The 23,458-nt window shown below is 46.7% G+C and overlaps 1 protein-coding gene across 1 annotated transcript in view; it reads left to right on the plus strand.

Annotated features, from left to right (window-relative positions):
* Nucleotides 1-550: 550 nt before the first annotated feature.
* The window catches only part of LOC119378669 (uncharacterized), a 141,072-nt gene continuing 118,164 nt past the window's right edge, over nt 551-23,458 (plus strand). The window contains exon 1 of the mRNA XM_049411975.1: nt 551-1,263. Within this exon, the coding sequence (XP_049267932.1) occupies nt 1,005-1,263 (259 nt within the window). The 5' untranslated portion in view covers nt 551-1,004. The remainder of the gene's footprint in view (nt 1,264-23,458) is intronic.

Consider the following 23,458-nt stretch of genomic DNA (forward strand, 5'->3'; position numbering starts at 1 on the left):
CAGAACAGACAGCCTGATGGCAAGAGAGCAAATAGTATTCACTCTGGGGGACTCAGATTATGGCGCTGCAGACCGCTGCAGAACAGTCGACTGGTTTTCACAACCAATAACGAAGAAGGTAAAGGGCCGGATAAGCGCAGAGGCCTAGCAGAAAAGAAAAGGGAACAGACGAAAGGAAGAAGAAAGAGCGAGCCAAGAGGAAACAAGAGAAGGATAATCACGCTGGCCTATAGCCTGAGGAAAGAAACTCGCAGTTGCCAACTTTCTATTTTTGGGCACTTCCCAGCTGCCCAAGAAGAAACCAAGAGTAAAAGGGCCAAAACAGACAAAAGTACCCCCCCCCCCCCGCAGGCTTTCTCCCCCCTCTTCGCACCGCCATGTTGAATTTTTGCCCTCCCTCTCTCCGCCCCTCGTAGTGCAGCGCTCTAAAAGGACGCCGGCGAGGAGAGTCAACGAGGAAGCCCTCCACGGAGAGGTCCTCGCGGTGACGTCACGCCCGGTTGGCCCCATTGGCCCAGCCGCGGTCACGTGGCAGGCGGTCGCCTCGAACAGACAGTGCTCCCGTTTGCGGGGATTACATCAATGCTTTTAGTACGGTCCCCGGTGCGTTTCCTCGGGGTGCTGGTGGTGTAGTCGTGCAACGTTGTCTGGGGGGCCTGGGACACGCACAGGAACCGCTCCACTTCCTGGGGCTGCATGCCTTATCGGCGTGGAGGAGCCGATGCAATGCCGACGCCGAGAGCATGGCCCCGGAGGCCGGCGCCCCCGCGCCGCCGCTGCTGCTGCCCTCGGCTGCCCCGGCGCCTGTTAGGACCCCGCGACGACGACCACTCGGCGCCCATGTGACGGCCACCCCCGTTGGCACAGGACGCGAGCGGCGCGTCACTCCCGGCCGACGACCATGTGCGTCCGCTGGGTGCTCCCGGACTAGCGCAGCGGCCCACCTCTTCAGCAACGAGCCGGCCTGAGCGGACAATCTCCTCGGCCGGCGGACACTGCCAACCATGTCGGCGGGCGGCGAAGCCACCCTGTTTCCCATGACCTTGACAGGCTTTCTGCCCTTCTCGTCGCACCGAGTCCTGTGGTCCCTAACCTTACTGCTCTCGTGTATCGTGCCCGTGGCTGTGCACATCGCGCGGCGTCGACGCATCGCCGAGCTCATCTCCAAGATTCCGGGGCCCACAGCGGCGCACCCGATCCTCGGCAACTTGGACGTGCTGTACGAGCTCAAAAAGTACAGGCACCTTCTTGCGCCGCATATACGTAAGTGTTGAGACGTGAAATGCTGATGTGCATGAACCGTGAGTGTGTGCACGTCGGCGCGTGTGAGAAGCGCCCATTCGTGCCTGGCTTAATTTGCGCTCGAAAAAACAGACGCGGGGGCCTCCCGTGAATGGTTACTATTCCCCGGTGCGTGCACGCCTGCGTGAACGGCAGCAGTGCCGTTCATGCAGCGCATGCAGTGCATCGAGCGACGCGAAGGCCGCGCGATCAGTTTCCGGCGCCGCCTGTGAAGACGCGCCTCACTTTCGCTTGTCCCCAGCGAGACACGTGCGCCAGGAGCGCGCCGCCAAAAAAAGTGCAAAAGAAGGCCGCCACGCGGAGCCGCGCGCCGGGATCCGTCGGTTCCAAAAAAAGCGGGCAGCGGCGCTCACTTCCTCGCGGATACCCGCGGTGTCCCGATTTCGGCGGCAGCCACCCAGTTGCCTTGCCTTCGGGTCATACGCATGACGGTCGGCGGCGGCCGGCCGCACAGGATCCGCTCTCGCGGAGAAGAAAAAAAAAAAGCAGGAAGCGGCCCCGCGCGAAACACTTCTGCGCCGCGAAGAGAAAGAGCGAAAACAAAAACAATCAAAAAGACAGCCTTTATCTGCTGTTCCCGCTGCGTGGAGTAGCTGCAAGGACGGAGCCAGACAGCGCACTGCAGAGCGTTCACGACTCTCGGGACGAAACGAGTTCCCCGGCCTTATGGAGCGCTGTGTTTCCCATCGGCTGCAGTGCTGCGTTTCTTTCTCTTCCTCGGCGGTGTTTCGCTAGGCTGGCCAGGCCAAAGAGAAAAGCTCGTCGAGCGCTTGAGGAATGGCCGCCTCTTGACGTCTTGAAGCGCTCCCCTCCGCCGCGCTCTTTTCGTTTCTCCAGGGAGGGCAATGGAACGAACCTGTGCTGCGTGCTAGACCCGCGCTGCTCCACTCCAGCGAACGCTGTCAAGCGAGCAGTCTGTAGGCCAGCTGAGTTGACGAGCAATGCAAAACGTGGGAGGTCAACTGAAGTGCAGGAGCTGTGCGCTAGAGTGGGCACCTGATCACGACCAGGGAGAACACTTAGCAACTGTAGAAGCCTGATAGAATACTGGAGGCTAAAGAATGTTGCTTTAATGCAGATAGTTTTCTCGGCCGTTGCGTTACCCGTGACGCTGAAAAGACAATTCTATGTCTTTCATGGGGGGTACCAGTGTACTGTCAAGTTTTTCTGTCCAGGGAAGCTGCAGCGCTCAAAGCGTGATATTGTCACACTGTGCTCACGTTGCCACAGAGTAGCAATACTGCTTTATTGGGTGCGATAATTCGACATGAGAGTAAATGTGTCTGTGCAGTAATGAAATGCCTGCTACGTAATAGTGGCGGTCCCAGTGGCATAGTTACACAACATGGGACATGCCCTTCAGCCATGTTTTTTTTTTAAATGTTGCTGCAATACTTTCGTACGGTTTCACTTGAGGGCTCTATTACAAATCTGCTACACAAGGTCCGCATTTTTTAGTACATTGTTTTTGTTATTGTTGGTCTTGTAGAAAGTCGAATGTGTTTTTGACGGAACTTCCGGGAATGAATAATTTCCTTCCGAATAGTATTCCACATAAATATCGCAACTTTCTTATGTGGATATGCATAACCAGCCAAAGAAACAAAACTGGTGTGCGGAAGTGTCTCCATACGCATAAAACTCCTGATCTTGCTTTTGAAAAATTATGTGCTGGAAGGTTTGAGTACGTAATCGACAGAGCTTTTCTTTCTGCGTGCGTCGCCAAGTCTTTCTGATGGCTCTCTGTGTGTTATCAATGTGCCGCAACTTCAACTGCCTGTTTTCTATTACTGTTGTCCAAGAAATATTTATAGTGGATAGTAAAGCGACATTTCACCTACTCAACACAAGAAATACTAGTCCTTGTGAATGATTTTTATTAGCTTTTGTAGGTAATATGAAAAAAGAGAAATCCCATTATTTATTCATGAACGGTGCGTCATGAAGACTTTAAGGTATTAGTGATAACACTCCATGCTTGTTGGTAACAGAAATTTGAGGTAGCCTGACTTAGTAATTCATTGGTCGTTCAACTTCGCAATTTTCGAGCGGTGTTGGGAATGCTTCCGGCATCGCCGCAGCTTTGTCCCTCAAAGGGAAAGAACCAAGGACAGATATTCGAGGCAGCTGTTATAAACAGCCGTTCTCTTTGCACAAGGCCTTAATGTTCCCTAAGCCCCGCTTCCCGGCACCTTTTCCTCGATTCTATCCCCATAGCATCCGACGCGCATCGTTCCATCACTGGCCGCACCATTCTCCTCCTCAGCGAGTTCGCGCTTTCACCTCTGCTGCGCAGAAACTATTTCGCCGATGTTGTTCCGCTGGAAGGAACGTGCGGTGTTGATTGTTTCCTTTCTTCTTCTTTTTTTTTCTCACTCTCTTGTCATTATTGTTGTTTCAGTGCGCTTCCTGCTAAGAGTTTCTGTCGCTAAGCGTTCGCCCCGGAGGTTTCCTTTTCGCAGAATGTAGGCCACGCAGAGAGAGCGGAAAAAGACGAAAGGGCCATGCAGCTGCTGAGTATAGCTACGACCATGTAACGCTGGTCGCCTAAGGCCGTTCCATCGGCCTTATAGTTGCCGGCTTCTCTGCCGAAGCTTCCCGTCGCGGAAAGAGGCACGCGGTGGCCAATCTGGCAACAAGGTGGAGCCGCTCAGCTGCTTTATGAGAGGAGCAACGCAAAGCGCTCTTGACGCTCCGGCGAGGACACGGCTGCGGGGAAGCGAGATCTTGGCGATAAGATAAGCATTACGCATAGCAGTTTTTCTGCCGCATTTGGTCGCCGCCGAGGCGCGCTTATTGAATGGTTGTGAGCGATATGACATAACAAGGATGCAATTACGAGTCCACCGCGAGGTTTCTAGCTGTCCCTGGAGTGGGTTCGAGCTATGCGGTTCGTCGCTCTCTTCCGTCCCTCCCCCTCTCTCATTTGCCCCCCTCCCACCTTTTACGTAACGACAACTACGGAACATTCGTTACGCACACAGATGACCTTACGTGATTGAAACTTAGACGCATTTCATGACACTTGGTGCTTCGCATTCCGGTGCACGCGCATTTTGCTTTTGTTTGAAACACGTCGATTTTAGTTGCGTTCATCGAATACGCCAGAGGTGTTTTAATCCCCATTTGCAGTACAATTTAGACACATTTGTTAGTCTTCCGCGCCACTGCAGCTTTTTTTTTTTTTTCAATTATGCTATGGAGTTCGTTGATGTCCGATGTAGCTAAATTTTGTTGCTGTACTTCCGAGCTCGACAAACATTGTCGGTTTCTCACTTAATTCAGTGTCTTGCACTTTCTGTCAGACTTATTTGACTCTATCGACTGGGGTCACGCTGACAAAGCTAAGCGCGAGATTTGACCAGGTCTCGCACTTGGCTTTCAAGTAGCGTGCTAGACGAAGTATTCACAAGTCCAAGAAGAAACCATGACGTACAGACAAACTATGTCAAGGCTATACGTGCTAGCGATAGCTGCCTCAACTGTTTTGTCGTCTTGCCGTCGAAAATTCCCGGAAATGTGCAGAGGCCCCCTTCATCAGCTTTTAGAATTTTGTCTGGTGGGAGTAATAACTTCTCTCAATTCAGACGTTTCATGCACTCTGAGGTACTGCATATTCACTAGCATCTATACTATATGAATGAGGTATAGATGTGAGGGGGGTGTTATTTTCAAAGACACATTAAATGCGGAACTTGACTCTAGTTTTGCATTATGAGGGCTAATATAGGTATTACTGCTGAGCTGCTTAGAGTAGTAATTGCAGGAGAGTTAGGCTGTGGTTGAAGATGATGCGATTAATGAGTTAATTTGGTGCAATGTTGTTTCCCTTTATCCATATCGGAAAGAGTGCAACGAACATTATATCGGTCTTTAGTTGGTGCATACCAGTTTCAAGTAAGGCTGCTTATTGCAATGTGAACCAAGTCGTACATTGCACTAGTCCCAGTCGTTTCCGTGCTGTGCTTTGACCGTGTTGTATTGCGCAGTTTTAATGGAAGTTTGTAGCAGTGCCTCTCAAAATAAGCGAATTTTCAAGCGAACACTCATCCTACGTGCACGGTAATCTTGTCAAAAGTATCATGAATATGTACTGGCAATGTGTGCTAATGGAAACAAGAGCTGTAAAATCTTTGTAATAGAAAAACTTAAATCTAGAACGAAAGGTCATACGCAAGAAACTGCAAGCAAGATGCGTCTTATGGGTCGTTCGTGCGATTAGCTGTGTGCGTGGTAGACCACGATGGTAAAGTTTCTTTCAACGGTGCTATGCTTTGACATCTAATGCGATTCCTTCGTTACTGAAGTCAGCTATGAGTCCCATTCATGTTTGCATTGCGTCGTCACAGGAAGTGCTACTTACATTAAAATATTTCGGTAGGAACGTGAGCTGACCTTCCGTGTTCACATTGGTTTTGTCCTTTCATCAAATAAGCCATTAAGCAAGCTGCTACTCGCATAGTGCGGTAATGTCTCACTGTGTTCCTTTCTCTAATGATATGGTACAAAGACCCGCGCAAGCTACTCTTAATGGCGTAATGACAGTGATTATTCGGAAAGCACGAGTGGTTTATGGCAGTGGTCATTGGTGGAGTAGGCTAAGTTTGTCGACGTGCTATATCGTCGCACTATGCTATTAACTTGCGCAAGAAAACCTCGAAATAAGGAGAAAATACGCAAAATTGAAATGTTCTTACACAGAAAATTCTGGGGATGGGTAGGTCTGCGGTTCAGAATGTCGAAAAAGAATAAGTATGATTGACTAAGAGAACCACCCATTTGCGGCGGTCATGAATAGTTTTCAGAGCGTGAAACCAGGCAGTGTGTACAAATACACAGCTTACCAGCTGGCCAGCGCCAGCGACCTGCTACATTCAAGTAGGCCAGGAGGGTGAGGGAGGTGACCAAACTTCGTTTCCGACACACAACTCACGAACTTGCGACGTCGGCAATCTAAAGACCCTGGCGTTTTTCCCTCAACGCACACGGATGGAGGAAAAAGTATCACGCGAACTTTCGCTGCAGCGCTGATTTCGTTTCATCTTTCTTTTTGCTTGCTACCCCTCGCTCAGCTTTAGAGACGGTTGAAAAGATGCTCGAGGGGAGGGAAATGAGAATGAACGAAAAATATTGAAATCACAACCGAAAGAACACTACGAGCGTGAAAGGTTTGGAAAGATCGGGAGCTGCGTGGAAGCAGCAAGAAGCCGGACGCGACCTGGGCACGTAGTACGGCTGTTATTGCGCGCAAACACATTTTATCGACTTCAGAAAGAATCGCCGTTCACTCTGCGTGTATGTTGGTTCTCATTCAAAAACAGCGGTACTACTGGAAGAGTGTCAACTGAAGCATCCGTATTTAACAGCGTTACAAGACAATCACAATAGCCATCGCAACATCGCTAGGGCTTCGAATGAACACTGACTGTTGTTGCGCGACAAAAGCCTCACAATTATGGGGCTATCCGCGTGGCAGCTGACGGCAGTATTCGTGACGGTGTTTCAAGGGCGTATGTCTGAACATCATCTAGAATGAAACTTTGCACGCGTAGTAGAATAAAAGGTCGCCAAGCAAATTAACGAGCCGTCCGTGCATGGAATTCGGGATTCATCTTCATAACCTGAGGCGCTCTATCATGAAATCACGTCGGGCTTATGCTTATGGCTTTACGCAACAGGAATTTACTATATTGAGCCGTTGCTATGTTTTTTTTTTTTTTTTTTTTACTGATGTATGGTTGAATACACGACAGAGTTCAAAGCATTTCACTCTTTCTGTGGAAGACGTCTAGCTGCTGCATCACGAAGTAGCTGTCAGTAGTAATGGAGGTCGTCTGACAGAGTTATCTGATGATGAAAATCGTTCCTCAACTTTCCAGTTGTGAAGCTCTCCGGGTAGAAAAGTTATTTTTAAAAAAGGCTAGTTGGATGTGCAACATTACTGTGCAAGCTGCTTGTGTTATAAAACAACCATAGGCTTTCATGTCACTTTGTTTACAAGTTTTTCCGCGTGCCTTGAGGTTACAAAGTAATGGGGAGCTTCGCAATTGGAAAAGGCCGAGGACGTTAAGGTTAACGAGCTATGTAAGAACATCCGCTTACTTCGTGATGCATGGCAGAGATAATTTCCTTCATTACTGCGTTTCTTGTCGCGGAGAACAGCCCTAAAGTGAAGGTGTTGGAAGTGAAAATGCCAGGTGCGACTGAACCATCAACAGAATTAGTGAAGTTAGTCGATATCACAATGCTAGGCCAAGCCTGTGACATCGGCTGAATTAATGTCATATTTCGGGGCGTAAGTGCCTTCTAATGTTAGTGCATATTGGTCTTTTTTTTTTTCGTGATATAATTTTGGTTTCTACAAACATCCGTGAAAGTGTTATGGAAGTTCACGCTCTATATATCACGTTTATGTGTCGAATGAACTGAACTGCCAACACATCATCATAGGTGAAAGTAGCTTACCAACTATCCCCGAGTCACGCCTCCTGCAACGCATCTTAACTGGTCAGTACTTTGGTAGAATAATCGTGGATTAGACTGGTCGGCGACGTTTGTCTCACGAAATATGATTGTCACTTCTCCGGTGCTGCAACTCCATCTTAATTCGTTCGAGCCGAAAATGTAAGTACAGGCAAAAATCGAAGATAAATTATATGCGCCAGCCATTTCAATTCATTCATTCTGTTTAATCGTTGCCGTAAGGGCTTGCGATGGCGTGAACCTCCGCGTTTTCAGGAGGGCAGTGTTTGTCTAGCGCTACAAACAATCCGAATGACCAGATATGTATTGACTTTGCATCCGTTGTAACCTTGCGGTTTCCAAACTTGCTGCGTGTAACGTTGACGTCTTCAAAAGTGGGCAGTTGTGTAGAGGGGATGGGTGTTAGGACGATATTGCGGACATTGCTTGGAATCAACATCAACTTTTATCCTTTTGTCCTTTCATCTACGCGCAATTAATGTCCCTCGTATGTGCCCGCGTTAGTTTAAGCTCCTCGCATGTGCTTGCGCTCTGCGCTGTTGGCTTTACAGCGCTATTAAATATGTGCGTGCATATCGTTCGCGATATTTGCTTTTTTCTGTTTACTATCAAATCGCTGTGTTTGCATGAGTGAGCATAAACATGCCGGCAAGCAATATGCAGCCGGCGTCCTTACAAGCTTGTTATTATTATTATTATTATTATTATTATTATTATTATTATTATTATTATTATTATTATTATTATTATTATTATTATTATTATTATTATTATTATTATTATTATTTTAATGAGAAAAGACGTAGAAAATTAACCCATTACTACATATTCTTATCTGCACCTCGCTTCTTGAACGATGAAACGAATCAGATGTATCGGGACAAAGGGCAATAGAAGTGTAGACGCCAGAAAAAAACGTTGCTTTCCACCAGTTTATTAGCAGCACTTGTACCGCTGGAGCGAGCAATCCAACATCGCCAATGGAGAGGTGAAAGGAGCCGCGTGCTGTCTAAACAGAAGTTGTAAGCTTGTTCGGGTGATGAAATGGTATTAAAAGTTCGCTTATTTAGTGCTCCCATGGCTACGAAACCGCAAATGTGATTAAAAGATTGCTGCCGCCTTGTATGGCTGCTTGAGCTACTAATCGAATTACTCTCCCTCCGTAGCAAAGCCACCATTTAGCACACTCCTGGGTGACGATATGTATATATACGTTGTTCACTAGTATTGGCGAAGTTGAATGAATGAATGAATGAATGAATGAATGAATGAATGAATGAATGAATGAATGAATGAATGAATGAATGAATGAATGAATGAATGTTTTATTCGTCAGAGGCAGTTACGAAATTACTGACACCCGACGAAAAGATACAGAAAATTTGATTGGAGACACAGGGACACTGGGGCCCGTAAAAGTAGTAAAAACATACGTCGTGCACTGGTGGCACGCTTCAAATATTTGTGTCAGTATGCAATAACGAAACGGCATCTCAACTATGAAGAACATGAAATGTTATGTGTATCAGGCTGGATCTAAAGGGAAAAGAATATAAAATGAGGGGTCGCGAAGGCCAGATTTGTGATAATAGTTTGGAAATTCCAGAAATTCCTCCAGCTCGAGGATGATAGAACATCCCACAGCAAGATAACTTAAAGCAACATTTTTTGTTTAACACGAAAAGCTCTGTTCCAGGCTGGCGTCTATAGTTTGCAGCACGTGTTCATCAATTTGGCGTGATGCATGCATTCCGATATGCAAATCCGAAAAATAAAACGAACATACCTGTTCAATAATCTCTGAAAAAGAAAAAAAGGAGGGGGAGTGCATGGGGGGAGCTTACCTTGCCTGTACATGTCCCCATATTTTGTGAAGGAGAACACACTTTTTCTCTCGCAAACTGGCTATCACGACATCTTTTACAGCTATTTGGCACTGCCTCAACGGAACCGGCGTATCCGATGCGGCATAAACTCGGCAGGGATGCAGTTACCGAAAAACTACAAGTGCCAGCTAACAAGCACTTACGCGATAGAAGGCATAACTATGCATTATCTCTAGCTTGGAGAGATCCGGAACAACATCTGTGCTGTTCACGTATATCTATTTTTCCCATTATGGCAATGTTTTTAACGTCTTGGGTGGTTTTTTGCACCAAAGAAACTGGTTAACACAAAATTCACGCTGAGAAAGGAAAACGATTGTGACGGGAGTAGACGCCACTGTTATTGTCGGCCTGTCAACGCCAACCGGCGCCGTAGAACGATGAGAGTGTTTTTACTCAACACTTTCTAAACAAGAGAGTGCCTATAATCAAGAATTAAGCACATCAGAGTGTAACTACATCGCTCCATCACCACGCAGCGCCCGGAAATCCTTACTTTTCAAAAACTACTGCCATGACGCGACTATTGACGAGGAGCACCACGTGCAGCCTTGAAGTGATCTAAGCAGAGTAAAGACAAAATAAACATGCAGCGCACGCCCGCATTGAATGAAGAAGCTTGCATTTACTTTAATAGCCAGTTTGTGCTTCGCTTGTGGATACCTCTCGGTCAAGACTCCACCAAATACAGTGGCTCACCATCTTTCGTAATGCGTTACGTTGCACAATATTACTATGATATGAAAGAAGCGATTCTGGCCCAGCGTTTTGGTGCCCTCCAAACGGGGATCTAACGACGATCTAAAAAAAAAAGAGTGCTTGAAATTTTCAAAAGCCCCTAGAATAGTCAACTCGAGATCATACTCAGTTCTCAAATGCCTATTTAAAGCGTGGACTACCGCCTCCGAATTTATATTGCTTGTAGAAATTTAGATACTTCCAACTTCGCGAGCAATATAGAACGCGAGTCCGGCCATGAAACACACAGGAACACTCATGCATGAAATAGGGCCGGAGTGTTTCTGGAATACTGGGATATCCCTTACAATACAGTTCCGGAGTTTCAAGCAGTATCACAGCGTCGGGGACTGAGTTATACGAATGAAATATCTCTGAATCTAGGGAAGACAAGGGCACGCATGTGAAATGCCTGGTTTGGTAACTCTTCGGCCTGTGCCCCAACCTTCGTCAGTCTGTGTCTGGATGGCCTGACCCATAAAGCCCTCTCTTTCTCTATCTCTTTGTGCGAGTGTGTGTGTGTGTGTGTGTGTGTGTGTGTGTGTGTGTGTGTGTGTGTATGTGTGTGTGTGTGTGTGTGTATGTGCGTGTGTGTGTGTGTGTGTGTGTGTGTGTGTGTGTGTGTGTGTGTGTGTGTGTGTGTGTGTGTGTGTGTGTGTGTGTGTGTGTGTGTGTGTGTGTGTGTGTGTGCGCGCGCGCTCGCCTCAGTAGTTGGGCAAGCTCCATTACTCACCTCGGGTCTACTAAAAATGAAGAGGCTGTCTATAACAAGCCTAGTAGGTATGTGCCAAGCAGCTCCTAGCGGGTATGTGCCACAGAAATTGGGTAACCTCCACTACTCACCTCCGGTCCACTAAACGTTATGAGCTAAGTCAAGCAATGATATAGCAATATGATGTCGTTAGCTCTGCTGTTTAACCAGTCTTTGCAACGTTAAGTCAGAGAAGCTCCATCAGTTTTTTTTTGTTTCTTTATTCGGAAAAATGACGCCAGAGGGTAATGAAGAGCTACGTTAAATATTCTTGTAAAAGATTTCTTGTTGAATTTAGTGGCCGTCGACAAGTCTTTACAGAAAGTAACGCAAGAGATATGGGCAGATCTTATACACCGGTATCATGGCAATCTAAGGATGCACTAGATCAAGTAGTGCGATTACTAGGGCGGCGTTATCTCTTATCGGTGATGGGGTAAGCCTATCCTGACAGCTAAACCATGTAACCTCACGAAACCAAGATATAAAATACAAATTGAACTGGTGTACATGCCTACATCTATATATGCGCTGATGGTCTCTCCTGCGTAGAGTTGGATATAGTTTGTGCTTTTCCGTTGCTCCAGCATCAATGCGTGGAAGTACGGCACTTCAAGCACTTTTTTGTCTCTTTCACAAGGGAATTTCGCCGTCGCAAGTGATGTCTGCGATGACTCAGAACGATTTGCCTCATTTCCGCTATTTTCATCTTTTGACAACGATGACTACACCGTATATACTATATAGTACGCATAAAAATGAAATGGGGGATTGAGGCTGACCCTGTGCATAAAAAATAAGAACAAGGTTTCCTTCACTCAGCCCAAAAAGAAACCTCTTTTTGGGCTGAGTGAAGGAAACCTCTAAAAAGAAACCTCTAAAAAAAAGAAAAAAAGATTAACCGATGATTAAGATACTGCCTAATGCGAATTCTGAGAGCAGCTTCGTGTTGGGGCAAGACCAACTGTGTGTGAAGATTCGGCTTTCCGCAAGGTATCGACTACACTATAAATAATAATTTTTCTGAAGTAGGACAGCACCCACTATGCCATTATTCGTCTTTCTGCGGATAAGCGAGGTATCCGCTACACATCTGTAAGGTATTATGTGCACTTTGTTGATGCTGCATGAGGCTGATGACGATGAAGAATTATGGCTGAGCACCTTGCAGTGGGTGGGAGGCATTAAACCACACACTCGGTGCGCAATAACCAGTGTGTGATGACTGGTTATTGTTTTGCTCTTCTGCCACGCTATATAACAGGCTAACGCGATTCCTTGCCCGACATGACGCCTGTATAGGGTCTTTTCGCAAATGAGTTGCCATTTTACGTCGTTCCTGTTACCGCGTGATATCTGTTAGGTGATAACGCAATGAAGTCAACCGTCTGGCATACACAAGAAGTCCACTGTTTATAGATGACGCCTAGAAGGGAGCACAATGGCTGACCGATGGGCCTGAAACGGATAAAGCCGCCGCGGTGGCCTACAGAGACCATGGCATTTCGCCTGTTAACCTCGAGTTCTCGGGCGCAGTCGTGTTGTCGGGGGCCTCACTTCGATAAGGAGCGAGTGCACAAACGTTCGAATACTTAAATTTACCTTAAAGAACATCAGTTGGTGAAATTTGACCACTTTTTCTCTAAGCCGTGCCTCATAAGGCGATAATGGTGTTGGCAACCGTAATTCTAGAATTGAAATTTAATTCATTTTTATGAAGATTAAAACAATTTTTGAGAGCGCAAAAAAGAAAAAAAAGAAGATACGACACGAAAAGGCTAGACACGAGACAGGCGCCTTCCTGCCGTGTCGTTTTCGCGCTCTAAAACTTTTTTTCGATCGCGAACCAACTAGGCCCTCAAAAAGTAATGTTCTATGAAGAAAATACATACCGTGACATGCTTCTCAGATGACCGCAATTGCACCCGGCCTAATTCCCAAATAGGCCTGGCATCAGCATTATATGGCAATCGGCTGCAGCCAGTAAGCGCGAATAAGTGTCTCTCCTTCCTCAGGATACTTCTAACTGGAGAACAGTGTCTGCGGGACAAAGAACGCAAGGCGTGTCAGATGATTCCGGCGGCTTGCTGCTGGGTTATGATAAGCTGCTTGGGGTATACACCTCAACCGATAAGTGGTCGCAAAAACTGTCTTCTCTTGTGTGGACAGCACGACTCGCGAAGAGGGACACACTTGACTTCCTGAAGCCTTCCCTGTGCAAGACTATCAGAGTAGGGGATGCATATTGTTCGTGCAGTACACGTAGATGTAACGTCACGTCATAAGTTTATTTATCTAGGAGCCAATGCTGGGTTTTCGGATTTATTAGTGCACACTTTGAGTAGTGTTCGAATTCTGTGTTCTTTTAACTTTTTTGCTGAGCTCAAAAACTGGCACCAGTTGCGGCATTCTATACACTCGTGGGGGATACCTGTGCTCGGAACTGGCAAAAAGGGTTGAGGAGCCTTTGCCTTTATTCTTATATTAAGATCGTGACCTTGCTAATCGGGAGGAGGCGCCACAGCAGACGGCCACTGGAGACTCTTGAGTAATATGTCCAACTGTCAGATGGTGTAGGGTGTATCCGTTATGGTATGGAAGGCCAGATTGTTGGTCGAGAGTTTTTGCGTTTCAACTACGCGTCGCCAACGTCTTTTTTTTTTTTTCAAAGGTAAAGACATGTTGTCTTAATCGATGGCGATGACAACTAAGTGCCCGAGCTGACGAATTTACCGGGCAACGTCACCGTCAACGGGCATATATAATCTCAACGTTAAAATGAGATATTTTGTCTCGTGTTAATTTTTACTGTCACGTACGAATTCAGAAAATTTTTCTTCCGTCGGCCATCGCAGTTCTTCCTTATCGATGAAGTTGTCACGAAGCTTAACATCGATTTCGAGATTTGAGAAAATGAGTCAGTAGCTTTGGAATAGTGGAGCGGCGGCTTACATCTACAGAAAAGTCGCCGGCAGACTCGTGCAATGTCTACTAATACGTGCTCATTTACGCAACCGAGTTCTTTCGCCACTTCTTTGAAAACAAGCAAGGAGAAGGTCGCGGGATCGAATCCCGACCGCAGCTGCCGCATTTTTCGATGAGGGTGAAAAATGCTTGAGGCCCGTGTACTTAGATTTAGGTGCACGTTAAAGAACCCCAGGCGGTCGAAATTTCCGCAGCCCTTCATTACGCCATCCCCCATAGTCATACCCTGGTTTTGGGATGTTAAATCCTAAAAAAATATTATTATGCGGAAAGACATGGAGGTTAGCCAGTTCTTAGACTGACTGGCTTTCCTGTAAAACAAGCAATGTTTGTAAAAAATTGATACTGCCCATTCTGTCCATAGCTACCCTTACAACGCTGTCACGTCTGTGTAGTGTATTAGGTTTAGGTATATTGCGGTGTAGTGTAATTACCTATAAAGAACACTAATTTTGCAACTTTTACAACACAAAAGCGTTATAATTTCATTCATTAAAGGGGTCATGAAGCACCCCTTGGGCTTGTTGAAAAAAATCACAGCATATCCACGGAGTGAATGATGATGAGTGGGCGAAGCTGCGGAGGTTCATCGGTAAACCGTGAATCTTCCGTGAATTCTGCCCAGTACATCATCACCGACGTGAGATCTGGCGCGTTTATACTAAAGGTTCGATGAGTTATGACGACTTGCAGCTCATTTTAATTTTACATGTACGCTGTGAATTTTCATTGTTTAGAAAACCATTGCTTTAGAAAACATCTGGCGTCTTTCGTTAAGCAGCTGGCGTCTTTTCGTTTTGCTTTAGAAACATCTGGCGTTCTTTCGTTTTGCTTTTACAAAACATCTGGCGTCTTTCGTTGGTTTATTTCATCAATCAACGGCGTTTTGAACAAAATTTTTATTGTTTAATCACGCACAGGAGAAATCTCACCAGGAACTACCTTGGAGGTAAACAATGACTGCTAATAGGAATGAGAGACAGAAGAAGTCGGCTTTTAGCTAACACTTACACTTCTACTTCTACTAACGTTTCCTACTGGAACATGCCAATGGCTGCTAATGGGGAATGAGAGACAGAAGAATTCGGCTTTTAGTTAACGCGCACGCTGCGAATTTTTTATTGTTCAACAACGCACAGGAAAAATCTCCCACCGGCACCACCTTGGAGGTCAAACCGTAAGACTGGTTACGCACTACGACTACGACTACGAGGGACGAACGGGTGCCGCCTTAAGGAGCTTCGCCCCTAAAAGCACATCCTGCAAAAAGCTGACAAGGCTATGAACTGCTCTGCAAAATATTAGAGTCTTGTGCGCCGCTTAAAGGCCACAAGCGGAGCGCGAAGTTGCCGTTTCCTCAGGCGCCCTCTTTTCAAACAGGCCGGTTCTCACTCTCGTCGGTGGGCGGGGCGTCAGCACGTTGACGTCGCGGATCTGCCTGTTTACGTCGTACGAGACATAGCATGCTTATTGGCCGATAGCCGGATGAGATGCGCTTCTTGCCACTGGGTGCCGCCACTTGCCCGCGCCGCATAAAGTCCTTGGATATTTTTGGGAAAGTACCGTCTTTCTTTTAACCGAGCCGCCACGCCGAGCACCCTCCTCTCCCGCCTTCCACCTTCCCGCTTCACGGGCCGTCGCCTGGGAAACGCGCGCGTTATCTGCGTGACATAGCATTCTTGATAGGAAAGTGCGCGAGCCGGCTTATAGGGCCGGCGCCCGCACGGTGGCCGTTTGGGAGAGGAGATAGATACGGTTTGGACACTTGGGAGAGGAGGGTCGGACACTTGGGAGAGGATATGGAGGAGAGTGTCGCTACTTTCTACATATCAAGGGACTTTAGCGCCGCACTCCTCAGTCTGCTAACTTTACACGGTAGCCGCACTCGCGCATACGAGTCACAGCGGGAGAGCGATCGCGTTTCATGACGCGCGCTGACGTAACTTCTTTCCCCCGCGCCATCCCTCCCTGTCTGTCTTCCAGTGCGCTCGTCCGCACGAGAAAAGAGAGAAAGCGCTGAGAGCGTGCGCCAAACCCCCGTAACTCCGCTCATTCTTGACAGATTCGAGAAATTTTTGCGGCAATCGACTCGGGAGGCAGTAAACTCCGATACTGAGGTCATTAGATCATTACTTGGAAAAGTGGTTCATGAACCCTTTAAGAACTCCTTTCCGTTAATGTGCACGAGGTCTACGCCACCGAATACAGAGCATTATGACATGTTTGGGTTCTCGGGTTTTGGTGAATGCGCTGGCCGTGCTACCAAGCTGTTGAAAAACTGCTTTAAAGTTATGTTACGAGGAAACAGGCATGCGAGTGGTTATCCTGCTTAATTTTCGCCAGTGGAACCTGCGTATGCTAATAGTAAAGCTTAGTTGCTGCCAGGGGGATATGAAAGTACCGCCCGATTACGCCATTCGAATCCAAAAAACAAAACAAAAACAAGAGAGAGAGAGAGAGAGAGAGAGAAATGTAATGCGGAAAGGCAGGAAGGTTAACCAGAAAACATATCTGGTTTGCTACCCTGCCTTGGGGAAGGGGTAAGGGGAGACAGAAAAGTAAGAAAGAGAGGGATGGGATAGGGAGGGAGGGAAGCACAAACACACACACACAGAAAAAGGAGTCGCATGAAACTATACCATATAAATACGCTTGTTTATGCATATAACTCCTGCAAAGGAAGCGGAGGAAGCTTTCCGGAGCGACCTCTCCGGTCCTGCTGAAGTGCAGGTTGGGGTACTTGATAACCTAACAATGGGAGAAGTCAACGTTAAGCCAACATCACGTGCAGTGGTCTCGGATATTATCAGCACACCTTCTGAACTACGTCATTTTCGCTGAATCGTATGTATGTATGTATGTATGTATGTATGTATGTATGTATGTATGTATGTATGTATGTATGTATGTATGTATGTATGTATGTATGTATGTATGTATGTATGTATGTATGTATGTATGTGTGTGTGTGTATGTGTGTATGTATGTATGTATGTATGTATGTATGTATGTATGTATGCATGTATGTATGTATGTATGTATGTATGTATGTATGTATGTTCACACTTTTTTGACTGACACATAACGTGGACTTCTGCGTATGCCTACTCAATATCTGTTACCAGCAGGCCCGCATCGCATCCCTCGTATGCTAGGAGCCGATTTGACGGGCCTTGAACTGTGATTTCTGGGTTTTGTTGCAGCATATTTCTTTACGACTGGTACTTAAACTGCACTAATTAGAAGGGCTACGATAAGGACTACAATTACCTCAAGAAGGAAGGGTGGCCGAAATCACGCTGATGAACGGAGGTGTATAATTGTGGGCGAAAATAATTATGGTGATAATGTAAATGTGAGGCGACAGTGACACTCGACTGATTGATTGCTTTATTCATTGCGTTTAAGGTCAGAGCAACGCAGATGCTATGGAGGGACGCTGTCGTGGACGGCTTGTGGTAACACTGGCTGTCTGTAGTACTCGAGCGTTTTTCTCTTTTTTTTTCGCGCATTCCCAAATATTAGACTCGTACAATTAAAAGTGAGATGCGACGGAGGTTGAGAGTGAGCGTCAAAAAGCAATCTTTTCCTTCCTTTTTTAAAGGGGTCCAGGAGGCGGGACATTATAGCGACGCTTTTCTTTTTCCCGAAAGCAGTAACGGAAGAGCGTGCCCCGCATGCTCCGCGGCCGGTGGCACGGAGCGCCCGTGAAGGCGAAGTGGCAAATAGGGGCACCAGCTGCGGAACGTGTGCTGGGCATGCGGAATGCGAGCGTTGCGTGGAACACGATGCACGGACTCGCACACAGAAACATACGGGAGGGGAGTGCGGACAATGGATGAAGACGGGCGTCTAGACTGCGCGTTCTGCTGCCGCACCGGCACAGCGGCGAGGGGGACGGGCGAGAGAACGGCTAAATCGGGATCCGGATAGAAAGAGGCGGTATTAATAACGGAGACCGGTTTTTCACCTTCATTCGAGGGAGCATCGTCCTTGCCAAGAATTAAACAAAAACTCGCAGCGCCGTCCCGGTTGACACGTCGGCAGCAGGAAGCTGAAGCCGCTCCGTCGGAAGTGAGTTTAGAGCCGCACTGCAGCAGCCTGCGCGCAAATGTCTTCGACCTTGTCCGGCGGTGCGTTCCTGTTCAGATATTCGCGACATGACAGAGTCTGGTCAAACGAGTATACGAGGCGCAGTGAAATGGACGCGAGCGCTGACAGACACTTTCCCGTGCCTCGCCGTCGGTTCTGGACTTGTACTGTACCCGTTATCTTACAATCTACGACGGCATTTACAAATGGACGAAAATAAAAGGAATGCTTTATTATTATCTTCAACTTGGGCATATTTTGCGAGAGAACCGAATAAACGTTATACAGTAAAGTGAAACTATTTATTCATTATGGATGACAGAAACCCGGAGGTGGGTCATAATCGTATGTGTCTTCCTTTGCAATCGTTATGGACCTCCTCGGGCCGGATGCCGCTGTTCAGCCTTTCTACTTTTTGCTGCGATGGCAGTACAGCTTGCAAAGTTTGAATCTCTTTACATCACAATATGAACAGAAAAGTAAGCAAACGCATGCCAAGTGTAACGAAGGTATTTTGAAACAAAAGACACTATGTACTACTTGTATGAAAGCAGTAGCCGTTGTGGCTACGCTGCTAGGGTGTAGCGTTGCTAAGCACGAGATCGCTGGGCCAAATCCTGTTCACGGCAGCAGTCGAGTGTCGATGGAGGCGAGATAAGAAAACGCCCATGCACAATAATCGGTCCACGCTAAAGAACCCCAGGTGATCCAAATTAATCCCGAGTCCACCACTACGGCGTATTTCATAATAATATCGTGGCCTTGGTACGACCTAACTTTATTTAAATGGGAGCTACCTGCGAACGCGAGCCTATTGCCGATCACGTGAAGCGCCTAATATATTCTCATGAAAGCGTTTCGCAGTAAACTGATGCAACAAGCGGTTTAGGCGATCTTCCGAGCGGATTTCATTTTATAATTCCTTTCTTGAGGTGCTATAACGTCTCCGTTGACCTCTTCCAAGTTGCAGCACATCCTTATTATTTCCAACATGATCTCACGGGCCAGTTTGCCCAGCTGTCGTTTTCCTGAGTTGCAGCTCTCTGTCACCGTCTGCAAGTCAAGCTATCGGGATTTCCCAGAAAGTCGCTACTGCACCGATTTATCGTCACAGAACCTCCCGCAGCATCACTTTGGAGTTTTCGGCACAGATGCTCAAGCCCTGTTGTATGGTCGCTTTAGTGAGCCATATGCACAAGTACGAGTACTTATCTCACTAAATTTAGCTGGGGGATGTTGCAATATACTCTCCATTATCTTTATGATCTTCTTACGGAAATCGGTTTAACCTCCTTGCCTTGTGCCTTTCTGTTTCCATCCTTCCTAAGAACATCGGCATTAATTACAATATATTTCAGATAAAATCAGTGCGTGCGTGCGGGAACACTTATTTTTGTCTGTGTGTTTTGAGATTACCTAAATTTATTGCGTCATTGAGGCAAGCAACGCTGAGGTGATCGTTCATGCAGTAATATCGCTTGACGGTCTCAGCTGCGGCCTGTTTTCCTCCCGTAATAGATCAGCGAACTGCCACAGCAACTGGAGTCGCACGTGCTTCCGAGATTGGGGAGCGCACGCGCCTTTGTGCACATGGAGGATCGCTCAAGGTGACTACACACATGGGCGTCCGCTCTTGCGCATCTTTACTGCGCAGATCGAACGCCGTTGGCGATAACGCTCTTTCTTCTTTTATCCGCAAGGCAACGAAACTGCATTAGATGGCTCATATGCAGGCGTTTGTATTCGGGCCTCTGGTTCTTGCTCTGGACTTCACACTGCAGGAAGCCCTACGCAGTTTCTGCATATTTCAGATGACCTTGGAATGGAACTGTCTTCCGCTAAGATGGCTGTGCTACCTTTCATCAGAAGACAACTAAGGGATTTACCGCTGTGCCTTGAAGAACAACCTTTGGACACAGTTTTGTAACACAAGTATTGGCTCCAGCGACATCGCCTGTCCAACGATTTTTCATCACTACAAATTTCTTGCTACACTAGGCAGACAACTCCCTTGAAACTCCGTCGTGCGCCTTCATCTGATCGCACTCGACGTTTTGTAATGGGCCCTGATTTTATTTTTGTAGTGTCACTTATGTAACTTATGAGATAAGATTTCGTGTTCCAGTGTTCTTCGTGACGTGACCTTACGACTGACTGTTTATATCATTTAAATGAGTTGAATTTGAACGCGATATTATGGGATATTTTCATGGCTCCAGTGTTTATTATGTTGCATTTTAATTAAATAAAATAGCTGGTGCCAAATCAAGGCGCCAACATCTCCTAAACATCATATATTAAAGAAAAAACAGACGGTGCCCACCTGCTCATGGAGGACCTTTATTAACGCTCAGGTATGATTTTCTGAAGGCAGGCTTCTGCTTATTCTCCCGGTACCTGAGATAATCAGTAGTGTATTCAAATGGCCTGATATAACAAAATAGATAAAAACGACATATTAAAAAAGTATGTCACGGAAGAATACTAACTAAACGTACGTTTTTCTTCCCCCCAGTCCACTTAGGTCCATTATCGTGACTATCATCTGGCGAAATAATTCAACTTCTGCCTGGTCACTTCAAATTCCTAATATTTGGCAAGGATGTGGGATATTAGGCAAGGATGTACATACTAATACTTGAGATGGAGTCTGATTTGAATGCAATAGTACCATTCGCGAACTGAATTGAATAGAACAACGGATATTTTTCGAATAGTTTTCAAACAACAAACGCCCGTTTTCAATGTTTTTCTCAAGTGATGTATAATCAGGACGTTAGCAAGCTTTCTTCATTACAGTTCACATAACGAAAGCTTGTTCGCTCAAACCATTGCTGGTGCTGTGGTGCAGGGTTCACTGATGAGGGCGAATTATAGTGATTTAGCCAGAATAACCTTCCTCACAGAATGACGTACTGCACTACGCAACTCCTCTATTATATTTACTATGGCCGCTGTGATGAGACTCGCTGTATTTGTGCTTTAATATTATGTTTAGTCACGCACAGTCTACAGCTCAAACGATTCAGTAGAGTATCCGTAAAGTATGCGTAATAATGCGATTGGCATTCTCAGCGGACCTCGGCGAACTTTGCTTATCTATCACTTTTGCGTGGCGCATTGAAAAGATGAAAGTTTTGTACTAGCTTGGACTACTACGCATGTTCTGGCTGCTCTCTCACCTAGTAAACATCTTGGTTCACTGGGCAGCGACGAAGTGTCTTCTTGATAGAATGCATCTGATTGGTGCTCCAATTTGTCGGCGAGATCTTCGGATATTCCTGCGGACATGGTCCCCCGTCTTGTGGTCATGTACACGGTGCTTCCCGGAGGGCTGTCAGCTGAAAAGTCATGGCCGACCTCGACAAGTAAGCAGGCAAGCTTGCTTAGTGATACCGAGGACACCAAGCTGTAGTCAGTGACAGGTGATGACTCATCGGATGATAGTTTTACCTCTGTCAGGTAAAAAAGGGGCACACGGAAGACCGGGAACGCGACAACGTAAGCCCCAGTGAGCACTTCGACACTGAAGTTCACGCCTGAATGCTGGCCGCATGCTATCATCTTCGTGCCCGAGGGGCCCTCAAGCAATCTGGTAATATTCAACAGGCAAGCACTACCCACTTTCCTAGAAAGTGTGGAGCCGAATGAGATTAGGGACATCCGGATATACAAGCAGAAAAATGTCGTTGAAATGTATGTTACTCACGCATGTACGCTGGATAGACTGCAATCAATCACGGTGCTAGGTGGCATAAAGTCCGCTCCTTCCTCCCGATGAACAATGCCTCCACAGCGAGCGTAATTTGTGATATTGGTGTAGCCATTTCTGACAAGACCTTGCCAACTATCATCAAACCAGCAAACAGCGGGACTATCACCACGCATGTGTGCTGCCCGGGTAACACGCGCTGCGTGAAGTTGGTTTTCAACGGAGCTTTTACATCACCTCATTCCAAAGTAGGCCGTTTTCGACACGCCGTTGGTCTACTTCCAGCAAATCTACTTCAATGCTGTTAGTGCTTTAAAGCCGGACGTGTCAAGGGAATCTTTCCCAACTCAGTAATATGCCCCTGGTGCTGAGCCTCGCTGCAGACACTTGCAGCGTTATTGTTCTAAAGTGCCGCAATTGTAATGATTGCCACGATTCCTAATGTGAAACCTTCCCTGATATAGATAAAGATTTAGAGGGAGGCCACAGGGAGGCCGCAGAAACAGTTTGGCGCAGGCGTCGTCGTCAGAGGGCGTCGTCAAAGAAGGCAGTGATTGAACAAGAGAACTCGTCGTCCGTAAAGCGCACTACATCATTCAGTAAAGCCACAAAAGTGCTCAAGTGCTGGCGAAAGTGAGACGACAGCGTTCTTTATGAGAAGGAATGGAGAGCGCTGCCGAGCCGACATCTTCATGAAGAGCGTCAGAACGTGTTGCGCCTACTCCTACGGCCAGTGAGATGCCCACAGCTGAGCAGACCGTCATGTTATACCAATACTGCGCACTCTCATGGATGTCATCCGAGTTATCACGTTAAACCTAATAACAGCACTTACTCGAAGTGCACTGAATGTATCGGACGCTTCAAGCCTAGTGCTAGAATCCCCCGAATAGATGTGGCCAGCGACCACCTTGACCTCCTCCTGAATGCATGTTCAGGAGGAGGTCAAGGCAGCGCCAGTCATCCAGTGGACCGCGAGAGGGCTAACGTCACGCCTGTCCGAGTTCCACGTGAACCTACAGAACACTGACTAGTGTCGTCCTGCCCTGTGAATGTGTGCAGCTGTCTTGTTTCTGTATCTCTCTCTCTCTCTCTCTCTCTCTATCTTATATTTCTAGTCTCTCTTTCTTGTAGAGTAGTAAACCGGATGCTAATTCACACCCGGCGCCCTGCATTTTCTTTAATTTCTCCTCTCTCTGGGTATGTGCCGGAATGAACAATCGATACTCCATAACTGCCTAACTTAAGCATTATCAATGAAACCTCAACCAATAATCAATTTTCTATGGTCAAAGGACATATGCGACAGGAATGTCCATCACATGAAATAAATCATCATCCCCAAAGGATGGATTCTTTCTGATTTTTACGAAGTGACTATATTATTCAAGGACATTGTTGAATCAGACCGTATTCGATTTACGATTAGCATGTTTAAAATATCTGTGCACACCAAGTATTCGGCAGTCCGTGTCCCACAATGTCACTTTCTGAGATGGCCGCATTGGA

This window comes from Rhipicephalus sanguineus, chromosome 1 (assembly GCF_013339695.2).
Source record: "Rhipicephalus sanguineus isolate Rsan-2018 chromosome 1, BIME_Rsan_1.4, whole genome shotgun sequence".
NCBI classification, from domain to species: domain Eukaryota; kingdom Metazoa; phylum Arthropoda; class Arachnida; order Ixodida; family Ixodidae; genus Rhipicephalus; species Rhipicephalus sanguineus.